General features: G+C 42.9%; 1 protein-coding gene across 21 annotated transcripts in view; it reads left to right on the forward strand.

The window, feature by feature from the left end:
• The window catches only part of MDM4 (MDM4 regulator of p53), a 51,338-nt gene extending 35,206 nt beyond the window's left edge, over positions 1-16,132 (forward strand). For 8 of the 21 annotated variants that reach the window (XM_001489035.5, XM_023640360.2, XM_023640362.2 and 5 more), the window contains one exon: positions 1,032-9,376. In XM_001489035.5, coding sequence (XP_001489085.3) covers positions 1,032-1,604 — 573 coding nt within the window. In that variant the 3' untranslated portion in view covers positions 1,605-9,376. Of the gene's footprint in view, positions 1-1,031; positions 9,377-10,046; positions 10,191-15,426 lie in introns of those variants that run through there. The other 13 variants (XR_011438422.1, XR_011438425.1, XM_070266489.1 and 10 more) reach the window with 5 other exon arrangements.
• The last annotated feature ends 1,494 nt before the right edge of the window (positions 16,133-17,626 follow it).

Raw genomic sequence — 17,626 nt, forward strand, 5'->3', positions numbered from 1 at the left:
CCATTGAATTTAATAAGCCCAGTTATTTTAGGTACTACTAAAAAGGAACAAGTGATGCCAATTAGACTGTGATGCATCATCAGTTACTCATTCCAAATCTTTATGAAGTTCCTTTGAGTATATGTGTAGCATTTCAGATGAGATCTGAGGATCTTAAACTGGCAAGAATGTCTTGAGACTTTCTGGAGAACATCCCAGTTTAACAAAGAGTTGTGTCCCTGCCTCTTGGTCTAGGCAATTGAGTTATGACTTCTGAACTTGAAGTGCTTGGCCTTTGTTTTGAAAGTAGTCAAGTCGGCCTGTGCCACATCATTGATCTTTCAAAGCCAGGCGGTTATCCACATTAAATACACTTGACTTGTTCCGGGTAGCCACCTTTGAATTAAGCAAGGCGTTTAAAATTCATTGAGCTCTAGTATCTCCTAATTTGAATATGGAGAAGTAGGAAAAAAATTACTTGGCATTCAAGGACAAGAACATTCATTTTTCAGAGGCTATGATTTAGGCATACAGTTAGCTACCTGTGATCCTGAGAGCAGCGAGAGAGCATAAGTAAATATAGTAGTTTTCAAATCTCATTTTAATTTTAGCTTCCTTTTTGCTAAATTCTATAACATTTGTTGATTAGTAGCAAAGAATGACAGAGTGTTCTCTCTTCTTTGTTCTTTAGCCTCTTGCTCAATATAAGAGTAAGTTTTACAAAGAGAAATGGTCTAAAAAGAGGGCAATGGGGAAAAACAAACAATGTAAATTTTACTTAGAGTAAATAGAAAGCCAAAATAATTAATTTTCTTAAAGAGAGCTATATCAAATTTTGGCTTGAAATGGCAGTTGTGTCACTATCAGTGTAAAACTTCTCAAGAGTTTCTTACACATAGCTGTAGAATTTGTTCACATTCTGGGTTAGACCACTGCTGTAGAATGTCTGGACTCTCACTACTTTAGTGCAATGATGAGAATTAGGCCTACCCTCCCTTTTTCTCAGCATAATGTCACCACTGAGTATTAATTGGCTGCATTTGTCTTTGTAGGATGAGTGGCAGTGTACTGAGTGCAAGAAATTTAACTCTCCAAGCAAGAGGTACTGTTTTCGTTGCTGGGCCTTGAGGAAGGATTGGTATTCAGATTGTTCTAAGTTAACCCATTCTCTTTCCACATCTGATATCACTGCCATACCCGAAAAGAAGGAAAATGAAGGAATTGATGTCCCTGATTGCCGAAGAACCATTTCAGCTCCAGTTGTTAGACCTAAAGATGTATATATAAAGGAAGAAAACCCCAAACTTTTTGATCCCTGCAATTCAGTGGAATTCTTGGATTTGGCTCACAGTTCTGAAAGCCAAGAGACCATATCAAGCATGGGAGAACAATCAGATAACCTTTTTGAACAGAGAACAGATACAGAAAACATGGAGGATTGCCAGAATCTCCTGAAGCCATGTAGCCTATGTGAGAAAAGACCACGAGATGGGAACATTATTCATGGGAGGACAGGTCATCTTGTTACTTGTTTTCACTGTGCCAGAAGATTAAAGAAGGCTGGGGCTTCGTGCCCTATTTGCAAGAAAGAGATTCAGTTGGTTATCAAGGTTTTTATAGCATAGCTGAATCAATGAATTGTAGATAAATATTAATAAGGCCAGACGATATCTCAAAACGTCAGTATTGACCATCTCTACTGAGTGCGACCCGTTGCTTCTGTTGATTTATTCATCTAAACATCTGTGTTCCAGGACATATTTGCTTCTAAACCTACATGGAATTTGAGAAGGAGTTCTTTAGAACTAGGTTATCAGTTTGGGGGCTCCATTAACAATATGAAAAGATATGTTAATCACTTCATTCTCCGTCAAAGTTGAGGATCCTAGGAGGGAGAAGCTACCAGTACAAACAAAAATTGATTCATCGATTTACCAGGTTACTTAAAGAGTAATCATTTCTTTAGTTAATTTTATTCCCTACTCTTCTTTTCTATTAGGGAATGTTCTTAGGCATCAAAATGCAAGGTTGCTATTAGAAAAATATAAAAGCTACCAATGAAAAACCTTAATTTGATTAGTCAAGCTACATAGTATGTAGATCACTTGATGTTGCGATCAGGCTGCATGATTCAGAGAAGCCAAAAGAGAAGTCTTGAAAAATGAGATTTCTTGCATGTGTGCCTAGAAAAATTACATCAAACATTTTTGTGAACATATCCCTAAAAGAATTTTGAGAAAGTATATGTAATCTTTTGCACATGTAAAAAATTGAGGTATATTAGCAAACAGTCAAGTGTTCCTTTCTGCTGGTTGTAGACATCTAAATAACCACCCAAAATAAGCTACAGAGCGTCTCTGTTACTGCACAATTTTTCCTGTGCCCTCCACTGTTTCATGGCTCTCACCCTAGATTACTTTTCCTTTTGCACAGGTTTAATTTAGCATCTAGATTTTTTAAACAAATTTAAGTACTTAGGATATACTATCCAGTGTATTCTATATGTGCTTTAAAGATATTTTTATCAAAGCCTGGGAGCTGTAGATTTAGCTGATTAAATTTATAGAAAAAAGTCCTGGCATAAATTGGCAAAGCCTATTCTTATTATAAAATTAATCAGCCAAATTAGACTTCACTTTCAGTCAGAAAATATTTGAATTTATTTTTGATTCAAATAAATGTATTAACATATGTCTCTGGCACAGCCTTGTGAATTGCAGTTCTAAGAAAGAAAGATAAGGCACAGAATTTTTAACCAAAGCGCTCTTTGCTTTACTCTGTCCTCACTCTTGAGAGTCCTCTGGGGGTTTTATCCTTTCATTTGATGCCTCTAGAGATTTTTTACACTCTGAGGCAGTGCCTCATAGAAAGATTCTAGATGGGTGAGAGGCAGCCTTTCTTTTGAAAATAGGGAGTATGGCTGTTATGAAAAGGAAATACAGAAATGGTCGATCTGAAGAGGGCTCATCTGAGCACATAAATCTTAGGACATTACGTATGGAAATTAAAGATCTTTAAATTGATATCCTGTGTCATTTTGAAGACCAAGGCCCTAGAATTATCAAATTTAAAGATCATAATAGTTTCCTGGATTGCTTGTTAAAACTCCTAACTCACACCTTCCCCCGCCCCCCAACACACACAGACTTTGATCCCCAAGGTCTGGCCAGGGATTTTCATTTTAACGAATTTCTAGACGCTGACCACACTTTTGGAATCCCTGCCCTAGAAGGAAGGGTTTTTTCAGGTACAGAAAGTAGAACAAGATCCCTTAGCTTCGTATTTAATTTCTAGAGGGGAAGATTTGTTAGAGAATTTTAAAACTAGACTGCACTCATATAGTCAACCCCTTTTATTTTGCACGTGAGGTAAAGTGGCCCCTAAGTCACAGCTAGTGATAGAGCTAGTACTAGAGTCCCAGTCTCTTGTCAGTCAGTCTTTAAACTGTACTTGCTTCCTTCTCATTACTTGTAAGTATTTAAATGCTGGTGCTTCTTGAATCTTGGACAACTCATAACCTTAAAATATTGCAGTGTATGTCTTGGAGCCAGAATAGGACTTTAGAGAGAACAGTTAACTTTGACTCTTTCTTTCTCCCCCAAGAGAAGAGGCCCAGCAAGTGTCAGGCCTTCTTATATAATCGGATAACTTATTTCTGCCACTAGGAGGGCAGGTAACAGGGGCAAGGAACTTGAACCATTTTCTGCAGCATTGTTCCTTCTTGGGAAATAAAGCTCATATCTCTGGTTCTCTCCGGGCATCAAGGACAAGGGCTCCTTTCCCTCAGTAAGTAGAACCAGTCTTTTGAGTTCAGTGTTTTGTTAGACTGTGGTAAATGCTCTGAAACTTCAGAGAGTTAAATTACTTTCCTCCGTATTTCCCCTTAGTGCTACACTCTTCATAACAGCTTGATAGCCCTCAATTTTGTTTTATTTTTGCCAGTCAGATGCTTTTTGCAAGCGATAACTTAAGGGGTGGGGGCAGGGAGAGTTGGACATCTGCGCTTGTACCTTATGATTCCTCTTATGTAAAGGTGTGGGTTTTTTTAGAAAATTAAGAAAAAATTTTTAAATTTTATTTGTGTTTATAATATTTAATGCTAATTTTGGCATATCCTTGCCTAGCACAGAGTCCTCTCATGCTACTGAGCTTTCCTCTTTTTCCCCTTTGCTCCCCTGGGTTTTTCATTAGCACTAAGTACTTTGCTTAGAAAAAAGCTGCAGCTTTGAGCTGAATCTCATCTTTACCTGCAGGAAACTTTAAACCATCTTCTCCGTCTATTTTCACTTTTGCTCTTTTTTCAATGCCGCTGCGGTACGGATGTGTTTTACTCACTGCCACTAAAGGAAGACATAGTTTGTATGTGAGGTCTTCATAGTACTGCTCTGAGATAAAGAAACCCTTGGCTTCCAGACACTACCATTTATTGTGCTTAAGACTGCCATGTGCTCTGGGTTTCTGGGGACAGTGCTAGTTTGCTCTTCCTTTTCAGCATCCCTTCCAGTTTACCTAGTCTCCCCCATGCACTCTCAGATGTCTTCATTTGTACCTTAAATTATATGGTCTTCCTAGTTATAGGTAAGCCATGCTTCACTTGAAATCTTTTTGGTTTTTGAGGTATAATTGACACACAACATTGTGTTAGTTCCAGGTGTAGCACGCAGTGATTCAGTATTTGTATCCACTGAGAAATAATTACAATAAGTCAGGTTCACATCCGTCACCATACGTAGCTCCAGAATTTTTTTTCTTGTGATGAGAACTTTTAATGTCTGTTCTCGTAGAAACTTTCAAATATACAATGCAGTGTTATTAATTATAGTCACCACGCCTGTACATTTCATCCCCAGGACTTATTTATTTTATAACTGGAAGTTTGTATCTTTTGACCCCCTTCACCCATTTCACCTCCCCCTATCCCTTGCCTCTGGCAACCACCTATTTGTTCTCTGTATCTCTGAGCTTGGTGTTTTTCATTTTTAGATTACACATGTAAGGGAGGTGTTTCTGACTGACTTACATAATGCCCTCAAGGTGTATCCATATCATCACAAATGGCAACATTGTCTATGCCGTACATTACATCCCCAGGACTTATTTATTTTATAACTAGAAGTTTGTATCTTTTGACCCTCTTCACCCATTTCACCTCCCCCTACCCCTTGCCTCTGGCAACCACCTGTTTGTTCTCTGTATCTCTGAGCTTGGTGTTTTTTGTTTTTAGATTACACATATAAGGGAGGTGTTTCTGACTTACTCACTTAGCATAATGCCCTCGAGGTGTATCCATATCTCACAAGTGATAAGATTGTATACAATACAATATCATTGTATATGTACCATATTTTCTTTAGCCCTTCATCCTTTGATAACACTTAAGTTGTTTGCGTATCTTAGCTATTGTATGAAATCTTGATCCTGAGGAAAGGAGCTGTTAAAGTAGCTGTCCATGGAGTTTATTGTTTCTGTTGCATCACACCGTAGACTTGTGATTAAATGAAATCATCCCACATTAGAATCAAATGTCTTACTTTAGTTATTTAAATTAATATTTATGATCATGTTATCCTGGACAGAAGGTTCAGAGCAGAAATGACAAGTCCTTAGAAAAACAGTGAATTTCTAGATTACAGCTAAAAATGTCTCTTGTCTCTTGCTATTAACTCCCTCTACTTGCACAGCACATAAATACGTATTTTCATACTTAAATCAGACTTTTAAAATCTTAGACCAAGCCTTTAAACTGATAGTACCGTTTCTCTGCAGTCCATCTGTAGAATATCGTGGTTCCCCGGTCTAGGCTTGGACAGTGGACTGGTGTCCAGCCAGGCCAGCCTCCAGACTGCTGTGAAATCTTTTTTTTTTTTTTTTTAAAGATTTTATTTTTCCTTTTTCTCCCCAAAGGCCCCGGTGCATAGTTGTGTATTTTTAGTTGTGGGTCCTTCTGGTTGTGGCATGTGGGACGCCACCTGATGGCTTGATGAGTGGTGCCCTGTCTGTGCCCAGGATTTGAACTGGTGAAACCCTGGGCCGCTGAAGCAGAGTGAGCGAATTTAACCCCTCGGCCACAGATCCAGCCCCTGCCATGAAGTCTTCTAATGGAAGGTTGGATCACTGTCAAGTATTTGAAACATGCAGTTGTGTTTAATAATAATTTATGTATATTTAGATGTGTATATAATGCTTTGTGGGATGTTGTTTTCTTTGTAAAAATTTATTTTTAAAGATCAGGCTCGTTTGTAACTTTTTAATGTCAGTTCAATGCAATGTTAGCTCCTTTGATAAGTCATTATGGAGAAGTTGGTGAATATTAGCTCTTTGGTTCTAGAAAGCTATTGTAGTGTTACCTCTTGGTTCTCTTTAGAAAGGCAGAAACTTGTTAACCAGTGTAGGGGACTGGCATTTGCCACCCCAAGATACTCTTTGGCATGAGGATTATTTTGGGCTGGTTACTTTTAAAAACTGCAGACAGCAAAGAAACTCTGAAAAGCAGAGTTTACTTACCCTTTGTTAAGAGACATTTACATTGTAAAGGAAATCTCAGTCTGTAAAGGTGTCTCCTTCTCTGCACCAGGAAGAAGGGGGATGACCTTATCTCTAGACCCTCTTATCACTGTGGAAGGCAAGGACTTAAATCTGCATAATAACTTCACCCTTGTTTACTGTACTTGTCTGGTAATCTCCTGTAAACTGAGTCCCCCCACCCCCAACACCCTCCTTTGTCTTTAGCTGAAGATGATATTTAAGGTGGGGGCTTCATCTATTTTGGCGAGTTGCTCAGGTTGCCTGAGCCTCTCCCGTGTATACCTGTTATAAAGCTTTGTTTAATTTTCTCCTCTTACTCTGTCTCATGTGAATTTAATTCATTCTCCGGCCAGAAAAACCCAGAGCGGGTAGAGGAAATGTCTTCCTCCCCTACACCAGCTATTTGGTTTTTTTCCCACAGGGAGTTATGTGAAATTCTGAAAGTATATGGCTTTAGATACTGTGAATCTGTTGTTTTCTGTTTAGCCATGTATCTGCTTAAATTGTTCAGACCCAGGTCCTAAAGAAGAATTCATTTTAATAGTTCTCTCATTCATGGATGTACATGTGTGCACAGACACTTGATGGACTGTTATTGCCTTTGCTGAAAATGGCTATAGATTAGGAACTAGCGCTGTTTGGAACCTGCACTTCAAAGATAAAGGAACCTGCAAACTTTCCCCTGTGCCAAAAGTAAAATGTACAGTGTTTACAAATGTCTGGAGTTTTGCACTGCCATAGGGTATGCCGAGGTTTCTTTGCTGGAATTTCCCAGATTTGTGATTAGCAGAGTTGCAGTTTAGTGTATGGGGAGCAATATTGAGGACCCTAAAGCTAAACTGGAAATGTGGAATATCTGAGGTCCAGGTGGCTCCCCAGACCTAATTTGGGGACACTTTTTGCAGATTGCTTTGAGAGACATCCTTTCTGATGACAGAGCTTTCCCTGTTTGTCATTGCTATATTCTTCCTTTATAGGAGCCACCAGATCTCTTTTCTCCCATATGAGGATTCCCATAAGCATTTTGAGATCTTTTGATGCGATGAACGTGCAATCCCAAGAAATGCTATTGTTGGTGAATGTGGCATTGTTAAAGAAATATTATAATAAACCTACACGTGGGTTTACTGTACCTCTGTCAAGAGCCTTTGACTGAAATGTCAGAAAGAAAGAAGTGTATCTACAGAAAGAGATGGTTACTGTTTCTGGTAGCTTGTCTGAAATCAAAGTTGCTGCTTCTCCTGCAGATCGTTTCCTTCATCCAGGATCCTTGTTTAGTGTCTTCTGGGAACACAGCACAGCTAATTGACTCCCTCATTTCTTGGGGTAGAATGGGTCAAGGATCCTAAGAAGGGCCAAATAGTGCTATCAGAGCAATTCTTTTCTCAGAACAGTTGCTGTAATTTGGCAAATGCTTTATTGGAAATTGACTTACATTGTAACACTGAGAGTTTATCAGAGCATCTAGTTTCTCATCCCAAGGCGTTGGTTTTTTAACAGTAAGTACCTTAATGGCAAACATTTCCCCTTCCTCTCTCCCTTACTGTTGTTCTTTTTGCCTCAGAGTTCCAAGTTTTATCTACTTCTGGATATTGCTTTTATACCAAAGGCGTTCTATGTCACCCCTTGGATGGTGGTAACTACGGTATCTTCAGATAAGATTTCTCTTTTCCAGGCGGTCCTGGGGAATGTTTCTGTTGCAGAGTTAGGTGGTGGATTGTAGCATAAGGAAGGGAAGCTGTGACATCAGAGCTACTGTCTAATAACAAACAACTTGTAGTTGGGGCTTCCTTTGTGTGTATGATGGAGGAACGGGGGATTGGCTTCCCTGTCGTCTCAGCACTAAGACGTTGAGAGCAGCCTTCCCTCTTCCTACAGGAGGGTTCTTCTTTTTTCCTATAGTTTGCCTCATGTTTTCACTTCCTTTTTAATAAGAGACACGGTTTTCCTTTGGTTTTTTTCTTTCCTCCTTTTAAAGGTAATAGAAAATATTTTAAAGGCAAATGAAATGTTTCTGGCCTCCTCAGCACTTGGCAAGGTAGAAGTCTTAAGCAGCCTCTGAATAGGACTCTCTCCTTAGTCTATAGCTAGGCACTAAGTTCCTCTTGGATAGAGAGAAGGAGTAAGATTATTCTACCATCTTGAACCCAGTCTTGACCTTCTTAAGCCTCAATTTTTCTCACCTGTAAAATGCGTGCACATTTTACCCTTTCTACCTCATAGTTTGTGGTGGGGGTTAAGCATGGGGGAGTGAGGTAAAAACCTATACTTGCCTTGAAGAAGATGTTAGAAGTTATTATAGCCATGGTTGACCAAGCTCTGGGGTGCATACAGAATCCCTCGAACCCTAGAAGCTGAGCACAAGCTTCCTCTCTGCCTGCCCGGCAGAGCCTGCCTCGCTTCCTTTCACCCACACCTGTAGCTCGAATCGCCTTTCCTTGCTATGAGGCCTTCACTAGAGAAGACTTCTGTCTCTAGGTTCTGAGATAAGAGTGTGTAAATTTGGATAGCAGGGATAACTGTCTTGCTATGGTCTCGACATACAAAAATTCTCCTTCTACATGCACTTGAATAGGTGGCATAAAATGCACTGTCAGTATACAGAAAACATCTGTAGCATATCTCTGATCAGGAGTAGCAAATATGGCTTCATAAAGTGGGAAGAAAAAGGCAATTTAAAATAACTTTTTGAATAGTGGCCAGCTCACTAAATAAGGAAAGGAGACATTTTCATGTGTTCTTGCTTAGTCTTTATAAACGCCACTAAGTTAACAGCTCTGTATCTTTTTGGTATTTGCACTATGTAATGCTTTTAATACCTGTTGATTCTTTTGTGCTTTTTTTTGTGTATTAAACGTTTTCATTTTGCCTTTTTGTGGTGTCATTATTGGGAAAACAAGTAATTTTGTTTGTATACAACAAAACCTCATTTTCTGTTTTTATATACTATCTTTGGTCTGATTTAGGGACAAAGAATAGCTTTTGCAATAGAAGTTATTGGACTTAAAATCAACAGCAACATTTGATATTTTCCCCATTACCTATTAGAATAATTGTATTTAATTTTTAGGTTCCCAATCCTGAAGGAAACCTCAAAATTTTACAGAGTATTTTTGAACATTGAGCTGGTTAGGCAGTGAGTTGTGGAGTTTCTCCTACTAGAGTGAGAATTAGAGAACATATATTACCTGCGTGTCTAGAGTGATTTGGAGCAAGTCCTCTCTCTAGGCACAGGTCTGTCCTGAAGTCTTCTGAGCCCAGGACTGTGTCAACTTGCCCACCCTCATTGCTACTGAAGAGATTTCGTGTGGCGAGATGGAGGATTGGCCTCCCCGTTGAGGTTACAAGGCAGTCCAGGTGCAGGGCTCCAGTGTGAGAGGTTCTAGGGTCTGTCACAAATACATGTTTGTCACTTACCTGCTGAGCATCTGCTGTGGTCTCTAGCAGTGGTCCTTAAACTTTTGGGGATTATAGCCCTCCTTGAAAAGCTAATGAAACTTAGGAAATCTCTTCTTATAAAGGAGTACAACACTTACATTCAGTTTCAGGAGCATCATTGAAGCCACTGGCCCATGGCCCTCAGGTTCTCTTCTTCGGAGGGATAGCAGAGAAGAGAACCTGCTCACCAAGAGCTGCTAGCCCACGTGCTTTTGAAAAGGTCCTTCCCTACAGCTAACTCCATTGAGGTGAGTGAAATGTCTGGTCAGTCGTCCTGAGCTGAGGGCCAGGAGATAGTTGGTGCAGATTGGTGCATACTGCACAACTTTTGGGGGCACTCTTCATAGGCTACCATACAAATGATGTCACCTAGACACATGGAGGGTTCACCTGCATGTGGAGGCCCTGGGGTGGGGTGGGGATGATGCTAGAAATCCCAGGGACAGCATTTTAAAAATGACAACCAAAAAAAGAGGGGCATTAGAGACAAGGATGAGACCGGCTTCAGTGTCCACACAACCTTTTCCACATTTTGTGAGCTCTTTAAGGTACTTTTCAATGAGTCCGACTGCATAATGTGTTGTGTTTTCTGCGTTTTTGCATCCTACTCACCTTGAGTCCTGGTGCTGTAGACTGACCATCTGTGTTGAATGTAGTCTTGAGGCTGAACTGTTACCTGAGCTGAACTGTTGTTAGCAGGTGCCTCATCAGTGCTTGTTGCTAGAGTGTACACAAATCCAATCTGTAAAGGTATAAAAAGAATTAGTGCTATTAGGAAGACTTAAGCTCATTACAGGTTAATCAGGGATGATCTTGCTATGTACATATTTGATTAATGTTTTCCTTTTGCTTGCTTTCCTCTTCAAAATGAAGGATAGAGTTAAATCTGTTCAATAAATACTAAGTGTGAATATGGGCCAGGGTCTGCTTGGTACTGGGCATTCCACAGTGAACAAGGGAGCTCCCTCAAGTTGCCTGTGGTTTAGCAATGGAATTAGGGACATAAGACAGTTTCTACATGAGGAGTTAGCAAAAGAACCGAAAGGGAGAGATTGGCTTGTTTGGGGAACGTGAAGTTGTTCCACATAATTGGAGCACAGGATGTGACTGAGAAGTGACGAGATGGGGCTGAGTGTGGAAGGGGCTGCTGATGAAGGTGTGATAGGCTAAGCTGATACCTGGACCTCATCCTGAAGGCAGTGGAGAGCCCTTAAAGGATTTTAAGCAGGAGTGTGACATGATCTCATTTGCATTTTTGAAAGCCGTTCTGGCTGCATGGTTGAGAATAGGCTGGAGTGCTGGCTAGAGCAGCAGCGGGGAGAACAGTTAGGCTATGGCAGCAGTCCGGTCTGCAAATGATGGTGCTCCTGAGGTAATGGCAGTGGGCCTGGAAGGAAGAGTTGTAGATGACATTTACGAACACTTACTAAGCGCTGACCGGCATCTGTTATCCCATGAGGCATTCAAGGCCTAGAGAAATTAAACAACCCGTCCAAGGTAACTAAGAATTGCCAGTCAGAGCTTAAAATGATCGTGTCTGAGACAATAGCCCAGAAGAAGTCTGTGGGTTTGAGAGAAACCAGGGTGGAAGCGATAGACTTCAGGAATGAATGAATGTGGATGTGAGGGAAAGGGAGGAGTCAAGGATGGCTTGGGCAATTAGTGGGTGCTGGTGCCATTCATTGAGATAAAGAATATGGGTGAAAGTGTAGGTTTTGGTGGTGGTGAGGGAAGGAAAAATGGTGAGTTTAGTTTTGGATGTGTTAACTTTGTGCAAATGAGATGACCCAAATGGAAATGGAGCTCAGGAGAGAAATGGGCTGTGAATATTAAGTACTTGTTGTGCATCTTGTACTTTCCAGGTGCTGGGGATACAGTGTGAAGATGATGAACATGGCCACCTCTCTCAGGGCTTAGGGAAGCTAACTAGTTAAACATAGAAGATTCATGTAGTAAATGTGATATTGGGAGAATGCATGCTGCTATGAGAATTACACAGAGGGGCCTGCTTCAGTCATGAGTTTGGGGACAGCCTCCTGGGAGAGACAAGAGGCTGAACGCTAAAGGAAGGGTAAGAGTTAGAAGAGGAGACCGTGGCATCTGGGAAGACTGAGAGGTTCAGTGTAGCTGAAGCGTGGGACAGTTGAGTACAGTAAGAGAGGAGGTTGGGATGAGTTTGAAGAGAGGGGAGAAGTCTGAAGTGGGTTCTCGGCAGAACTGGAGGGCAGATAGGACAACTTCGGCAAGACGGTTGCCCGGGACCATGCCATCTCTAGACCAGGGTTTCTCAACCTCAGCACTGTTGACATTTTGAGTTGGGAAACTCTTTGTTGGGGCGAGGGGCATCCCGTGCAGTGTAGGACACTTAACAGCATCCCTGGCCTCTGCTCACTGGATACCAGTAGGACCTCCCACCCCAGCCGCCATTATGACACATTGTCTCCACACACTGGCAAATGTCACTTAAGGAAAGAATTGCCCTGATCGAGAGCCACTATGCCCAGTGGCTGAGGGCTCCGGGAGAAGAATCCCACAACTTGCAGGTTGCTGTTACTACATTCATGTCCCCAATCTGAGCTCTCAGTCCTACCTGGTTCTCCTCTTTCCCTAATAGTTGAAGGGATAGTTCTAACCTGGAGGACAAGAAGGACGTGGAGACAGGTGATGTAACTTCTCTAGTCCTCATGGGGTACTAGATGTCAAGTCAGCACCTACTATGTGGCCAAAAATGTTACCTATCGTTACTTCCGGGAGGGGGCTGATGGGAAATGGAAAGCCTCAATGAAATTGAAAGAGTAGCATGGTGGGAGTAGACTAAGAGCAGAAAGCACGGGACACTGTTCTGAGAGAGACTGATATTCTAGTAAAAGATGTCAAAGATTGTGGTAGATTGTGTTATTGTCAAAATGTCTGCCACTTCTCTGTACCAGGCCTTGAAGAGGATGGTGCTTCCTGCCCCGCTGGCAACAGGCTTGTCAATGAAATGTGAGGGAAATGAAGTGTGCTACTTCTGAGCAGAGGTGTAAGGACATTTGCAGGGGGTAGTCTGTGCTCCTTTCCTTCTGCATGAGGCTAGTGCACCCCAAAATGGGGCTGCTCCTTCAGCCTGCCTCCAAGATTGATGAGGACAGGGAGCAGAGCTATGTCTGTCCTGCACTGGGCAGAGGAACAGACATTTTATTGGAAGCCACCGAGATTTGGAAGTTGGTTGCTACACTGCAACTTAGTCTAAGCTGACTGGTACAGAGGTAGAGCAATCCAGGCGAGGGCAAGTCCCAGGCATGGCATAGAGTGGTTGAAGTGTCATGGAGGTAAAATTATTTGATGTTGAGGTGGTCAAGGTCTGGTGAGGCTGTGGTGTCAGATGGGTCATTTATGTGACGTTAATATCACCCAGGGTGATGGCAGGACTGTAGAACCCAAACTCGAGAATAAATGAGGGAAAGTGGAAGGTCAGCAGATGACACAAGAAGCAGTAAAGAGGAGTCTAGGTCTCAGTCTCAGAACGGCAGAGACTCATGTGCAGAGGGATTTTGGCCTGGGTGTGGTACAGGGGTGGCCCCATCTTCTGTACTGACGGCAAATGAGCTGTGGGCAAATGACCGCCAAGATTCTTTGGGGGAAAGCCAGGTATCTTTTAAAGCAAAGAAGTGGAGGAAAGAGAAGAGTTTGTGGATGCAGCCAGGGGGATGGTTGCCATGAAACAGAATTATAGAGTAGTAAGTAGTTCATAACTTGTTTGGGGTCAAGAGGTAGCTGCTCTGGATCCTGTCTCAAGAGAAAGGGTATATACACATGTAAAATTTTACATGCAACCCAAGAAACTTTTAGACCCCTACACCCATCTGTGGGCCTAGGTTAAGAACCCTGTTTAGTAGCTCTCAAGCCTGAGCAATCACCTGGAGGACTTTGAGGGCAGGTTGCTGGGCCTGCCTCTGAGGTCCCATCCAGGCCGTCTGGGCGGGGCCCAGGCACCTGCGTTTCTGTCGGATTCCTGGGTGATGCTGGTGTTGCTGGTCTAGGAGCCACGCTCAGAACTACTGCTGCAGGTAGCCTCAGGCCACGAGGGACAGTTTAGGAGGGAGAGGAGCAGTGGGGGATTGCTAGGGACAGGATCAGGAAAGCATCCTGGAGCAGAGAATGACTTTTTGTTTTGTTCTACTGGACTCACAGATTTTCATTAGGCAGATACTCAAATGTTTCTGCCACACATCTATGCCAAAGACCTTTCAGGGATGGAGAAAAGAAGGGATTGAGGAGTGAGCACTCATTTCAGGTGTACGGCAAGGAGTGCAAAGAAATATCTTTTAGGTTCACATGTCCTTAAAGATCACTTTTTTCAACACCCTTCTTTTACAAAGAGGGGAAGTGGCATCAAGCATTGCTTGGCTGATCAACACGTGGTCTGGGTAACCCCGTCTGGCCTCCTCTCACTCTGGGGCTCTTTCCCCTTCATCATCAACCTTTAAAAGAATCACTAGCGGGAAATAACCCATGCATTTGAGTCAAGTTAAAGACGCTTGAAACTTCTTGTGCCCTAAATTGGGATATCTTAATTCAAGCTCCAGCAAAGTACACTGCTCAAAACTGGGTTAAGCTACTCCCCAAATATGGGACACATTTGAAGATAATTCTATCTGCCTTCTTCTTTTTTCCTTTGTGTGTGTGTGTGTGTGTGTGTGTGTGTATGTAAGACACTGTGACCCTCAGTATTTCTGGAATCCTTGGCAATGAATTGGGATTGCCAGTTAACTACTTGCTGAGTGACTTTAGGCAGTTCACTTAGCGTCTCTAAGCTTCAGCTCCTTGATCTGTAAAACAGAGAGTGAGGGACAAATGCGGTAACACACACGAGGTGCTCAGCACCTGGTATTTCCTCCTGCTCTTCTTGCGTCAGAGCTGGGGTTGCAGCTCCCTCAAACACAAGGGACCAGTCAGATGTCTGGCCTCTAACCAGCAGGTGTAACCTTTATCTTCCTCCAGAGGGCGCCAGTAACCTGTAGCCTCTCAGAGGAAGGTCCCTTTGCCCTTAAAACAACATTGTTGACACTGCCTCAGGATACACCCCTGGGTTCAGTCTTCCTTTAAATATTCTTGCTCCTGCTGCTTGGAGGAAGCATTGGTAAGATCCTCTGGAATCCGGGACGGAAATCTGGAGTAAGAAGTTTAGAGAAAATGGTATTCGAGCTTCACACCAGCCACCAGGAGAATTAGATTTCCGTTTCTGATTTTGTCTGTTTCTACCATCCATTCCCCATCTCTTCAGACTGTCTGTAACTAGTTACAAATTATTCTCTCCGTAATAGCCTATTGCAGTTCCTTTCTTCCTGGTTTATTCAAATGAACTGAACTGCTGTTTTTCCCTTTGATGCACAGCCTCCCCTCTCGCCTTCCTTCCAGCAGGCAGGGCATGGGAGGGGGGATGTATTTCTGAGCCTGAGTGCTGAGCCTCAGAAGCTGTTCCCTGAATCCTTTTGTGTTTAGAGTCTGGTGATTGACAGGTACCCATCACAAGGGGCCACATTCTATGGAGCAAGCTCTTTCTCCATCTGAGGAAATGTTAAGGCCGCCAGCCGCCACAGCTCCCTCCGAACATCACAGACGTCAGGGGAGCAATGATACCCGGTGTCTGTCTGTCCTGTACATGCTGTTCTTTACTGTCTCCTTCGTTCTTTAATCTGATGGGGGAGGAAACACAGCCTCAGGTCAGCCTTCAGCACTGTACCTGGGAGTGCCAGCCCAGACGAGAAAATCAAGAAGGATAAGTCATGCATCTTGGTTTTGAAAGCAAATCAAAAGGGTAAGTCATGCAACTTGTTGGGAACACAGAGTCACAGAATATTTGGGACGGACAGGACTCCAGAAACCTTGTACAAGCCGTCATTGTTCGGAGAGGAGAAATGACATGATCAAGGTCACATGGTTAACAGCAGACTTGCTATGCTTGTAGGACTAGAATTCAGATCTATGGGCAGACACACTAGTTTTTGTCCCACCATTCCATTTTCTAAAGAGCCATCATCGCTACCACTTATTGTGTGCATAGTATGTGTCCCGTGTCTGTTTTGTTTGATCTCATGTAATCTTCACAATAACCCCATGGAAGAAATGTAGTGTTACACAAATGAAATATGGTATCCCCATTTTACAGAGGCCCAGAGAAGTTAAATAAAAATACAGGAAAAAATTAGCCAGTGTCCCACTTCAGTCAGTGTTACTCCATGGGGGTTAAGCAGCATTTTGAATGGAACAAGGGTTTTTGTTTGCTCGTTTTAAATGGGACTGTCCCTTGCATCGCAGGATATTTAGCTTCTCTTGTCCCCAAGGACTGATTGTCCCAGTTGTTATGATAACACCAAAATTTTCTAAAAACCCCAGAAGGTAGGGTAGAGTGGATCCTGCTGCTTGTTGGAACCACTGACTTAAATGCATGGGCACAGGAACAGGAATATTAAGCAAAACTGCTTTGCTGATTTGGTTATTTTTACATCAATGAAGGTCACAAGGTGGAGATAGGAGTAGGACAAGAGGAAGGAAATACCCGGGCGTGAGCCTTGCTCTGGAGGGGAGGAGGCCCCATGGTAAAGGCACGGGATGAACACTGCCAAGGAGGGTCTTCGCATATGGTCGCTGCTGAACCCGGAGCGTGGGCACTGCCTGGCCTCACAGATTCACACCTTTAGCGACCAGTCTGTTCTCGCGGGCAAGGAGGGCGGCTGGCTCGCGAGGATGTGGGGAGCACTGCGGCTCGAGTCAGTTGGAGAGCCCGGCCCAGAAAAAGGGCAGCCGTGTCCGACTCCAACCAGGCGTGTTCAGGTGGCAACATGGGTCATTGTTGCCAGCTTTTCTAAGATTTCAAGAGAATCCACAAGTCCAGATTGTTATAGGAAATCTCTCTATTTTAAATATTGAATCAAAAAGTGATAGTTTTAAATGTTAGGTAGGCCAAGAAAAAAATGCCTGTAGGAGCTTTTGGGTAGTCTGTGACCTGTGAGTCAGATGGTCTCTAAGGGGCCATTCCCATCTAAGGTGCCACAGCATATGCACTCCATGCTGGGTTATGGAAGGACGCAGGTTTTGGCGCACGCGAGAAGGAATTTACTCTGAGCTGGCAAAGCAGGGCAGGCTGGGCAGAGGAGCAGTGCGCATGCCCTGGGCACTGGGCTCCACCGAGGCCTGGGGACCATCCGGCAGGGGAGCCAAAGCCAGGATTCCCATGTAACCTCCTGCCCCTTCTGGATCTGAGATTCTGGAATTCTGGGGCTGTGATTCCTTGAAGGCAGAGCTGGGAACATGAAACTTCTAGAGCCTGGCCAACGCCTATAGTGCTACCGGCTCAGGCCCTTGGTGGTGGTTTCTAGCTCAGTCCTGTCATTCCTGCTGACGTGCAGGAATGGGGAAAAGAAGCTGCTTGAGTCCCTGCTCCCTGAATGCCCTCTGCCTTGGCTCACAGTACTGACAGTTTACGAATTCAAGCTGCTTTTTTTCTCTCTCAGCCGGAGGGTCCCTGACACCAGCTTCAGAGCTAAACAACCAATTTTACACCAGCTCTTCAGCTACACTATGAGCTAAATGCACTTTTCTTTAAAAACCATCAGGAGCTATCTCCTTCCCCTGTTCTCTTTCTCTCTGGTTAATCCAGCAGAAAGCAGGTGGTCAGGATAGCAGTACTTAACACATGGAA

This window comes from Equus caballus, chromosome 5 (genome assembly GCF_041296265.1).
Source record: "Equus caballus isolate H_3958 breed thoroughbred chromosome 5, TB-T2T, whole genome shotgun sequence".
Classification (NCBI taxonomy): Eukaryota; Metazoa; Chordata; class Mammalia; order Perissodactyla; family Equidae; genus Equus; species Equus caballus.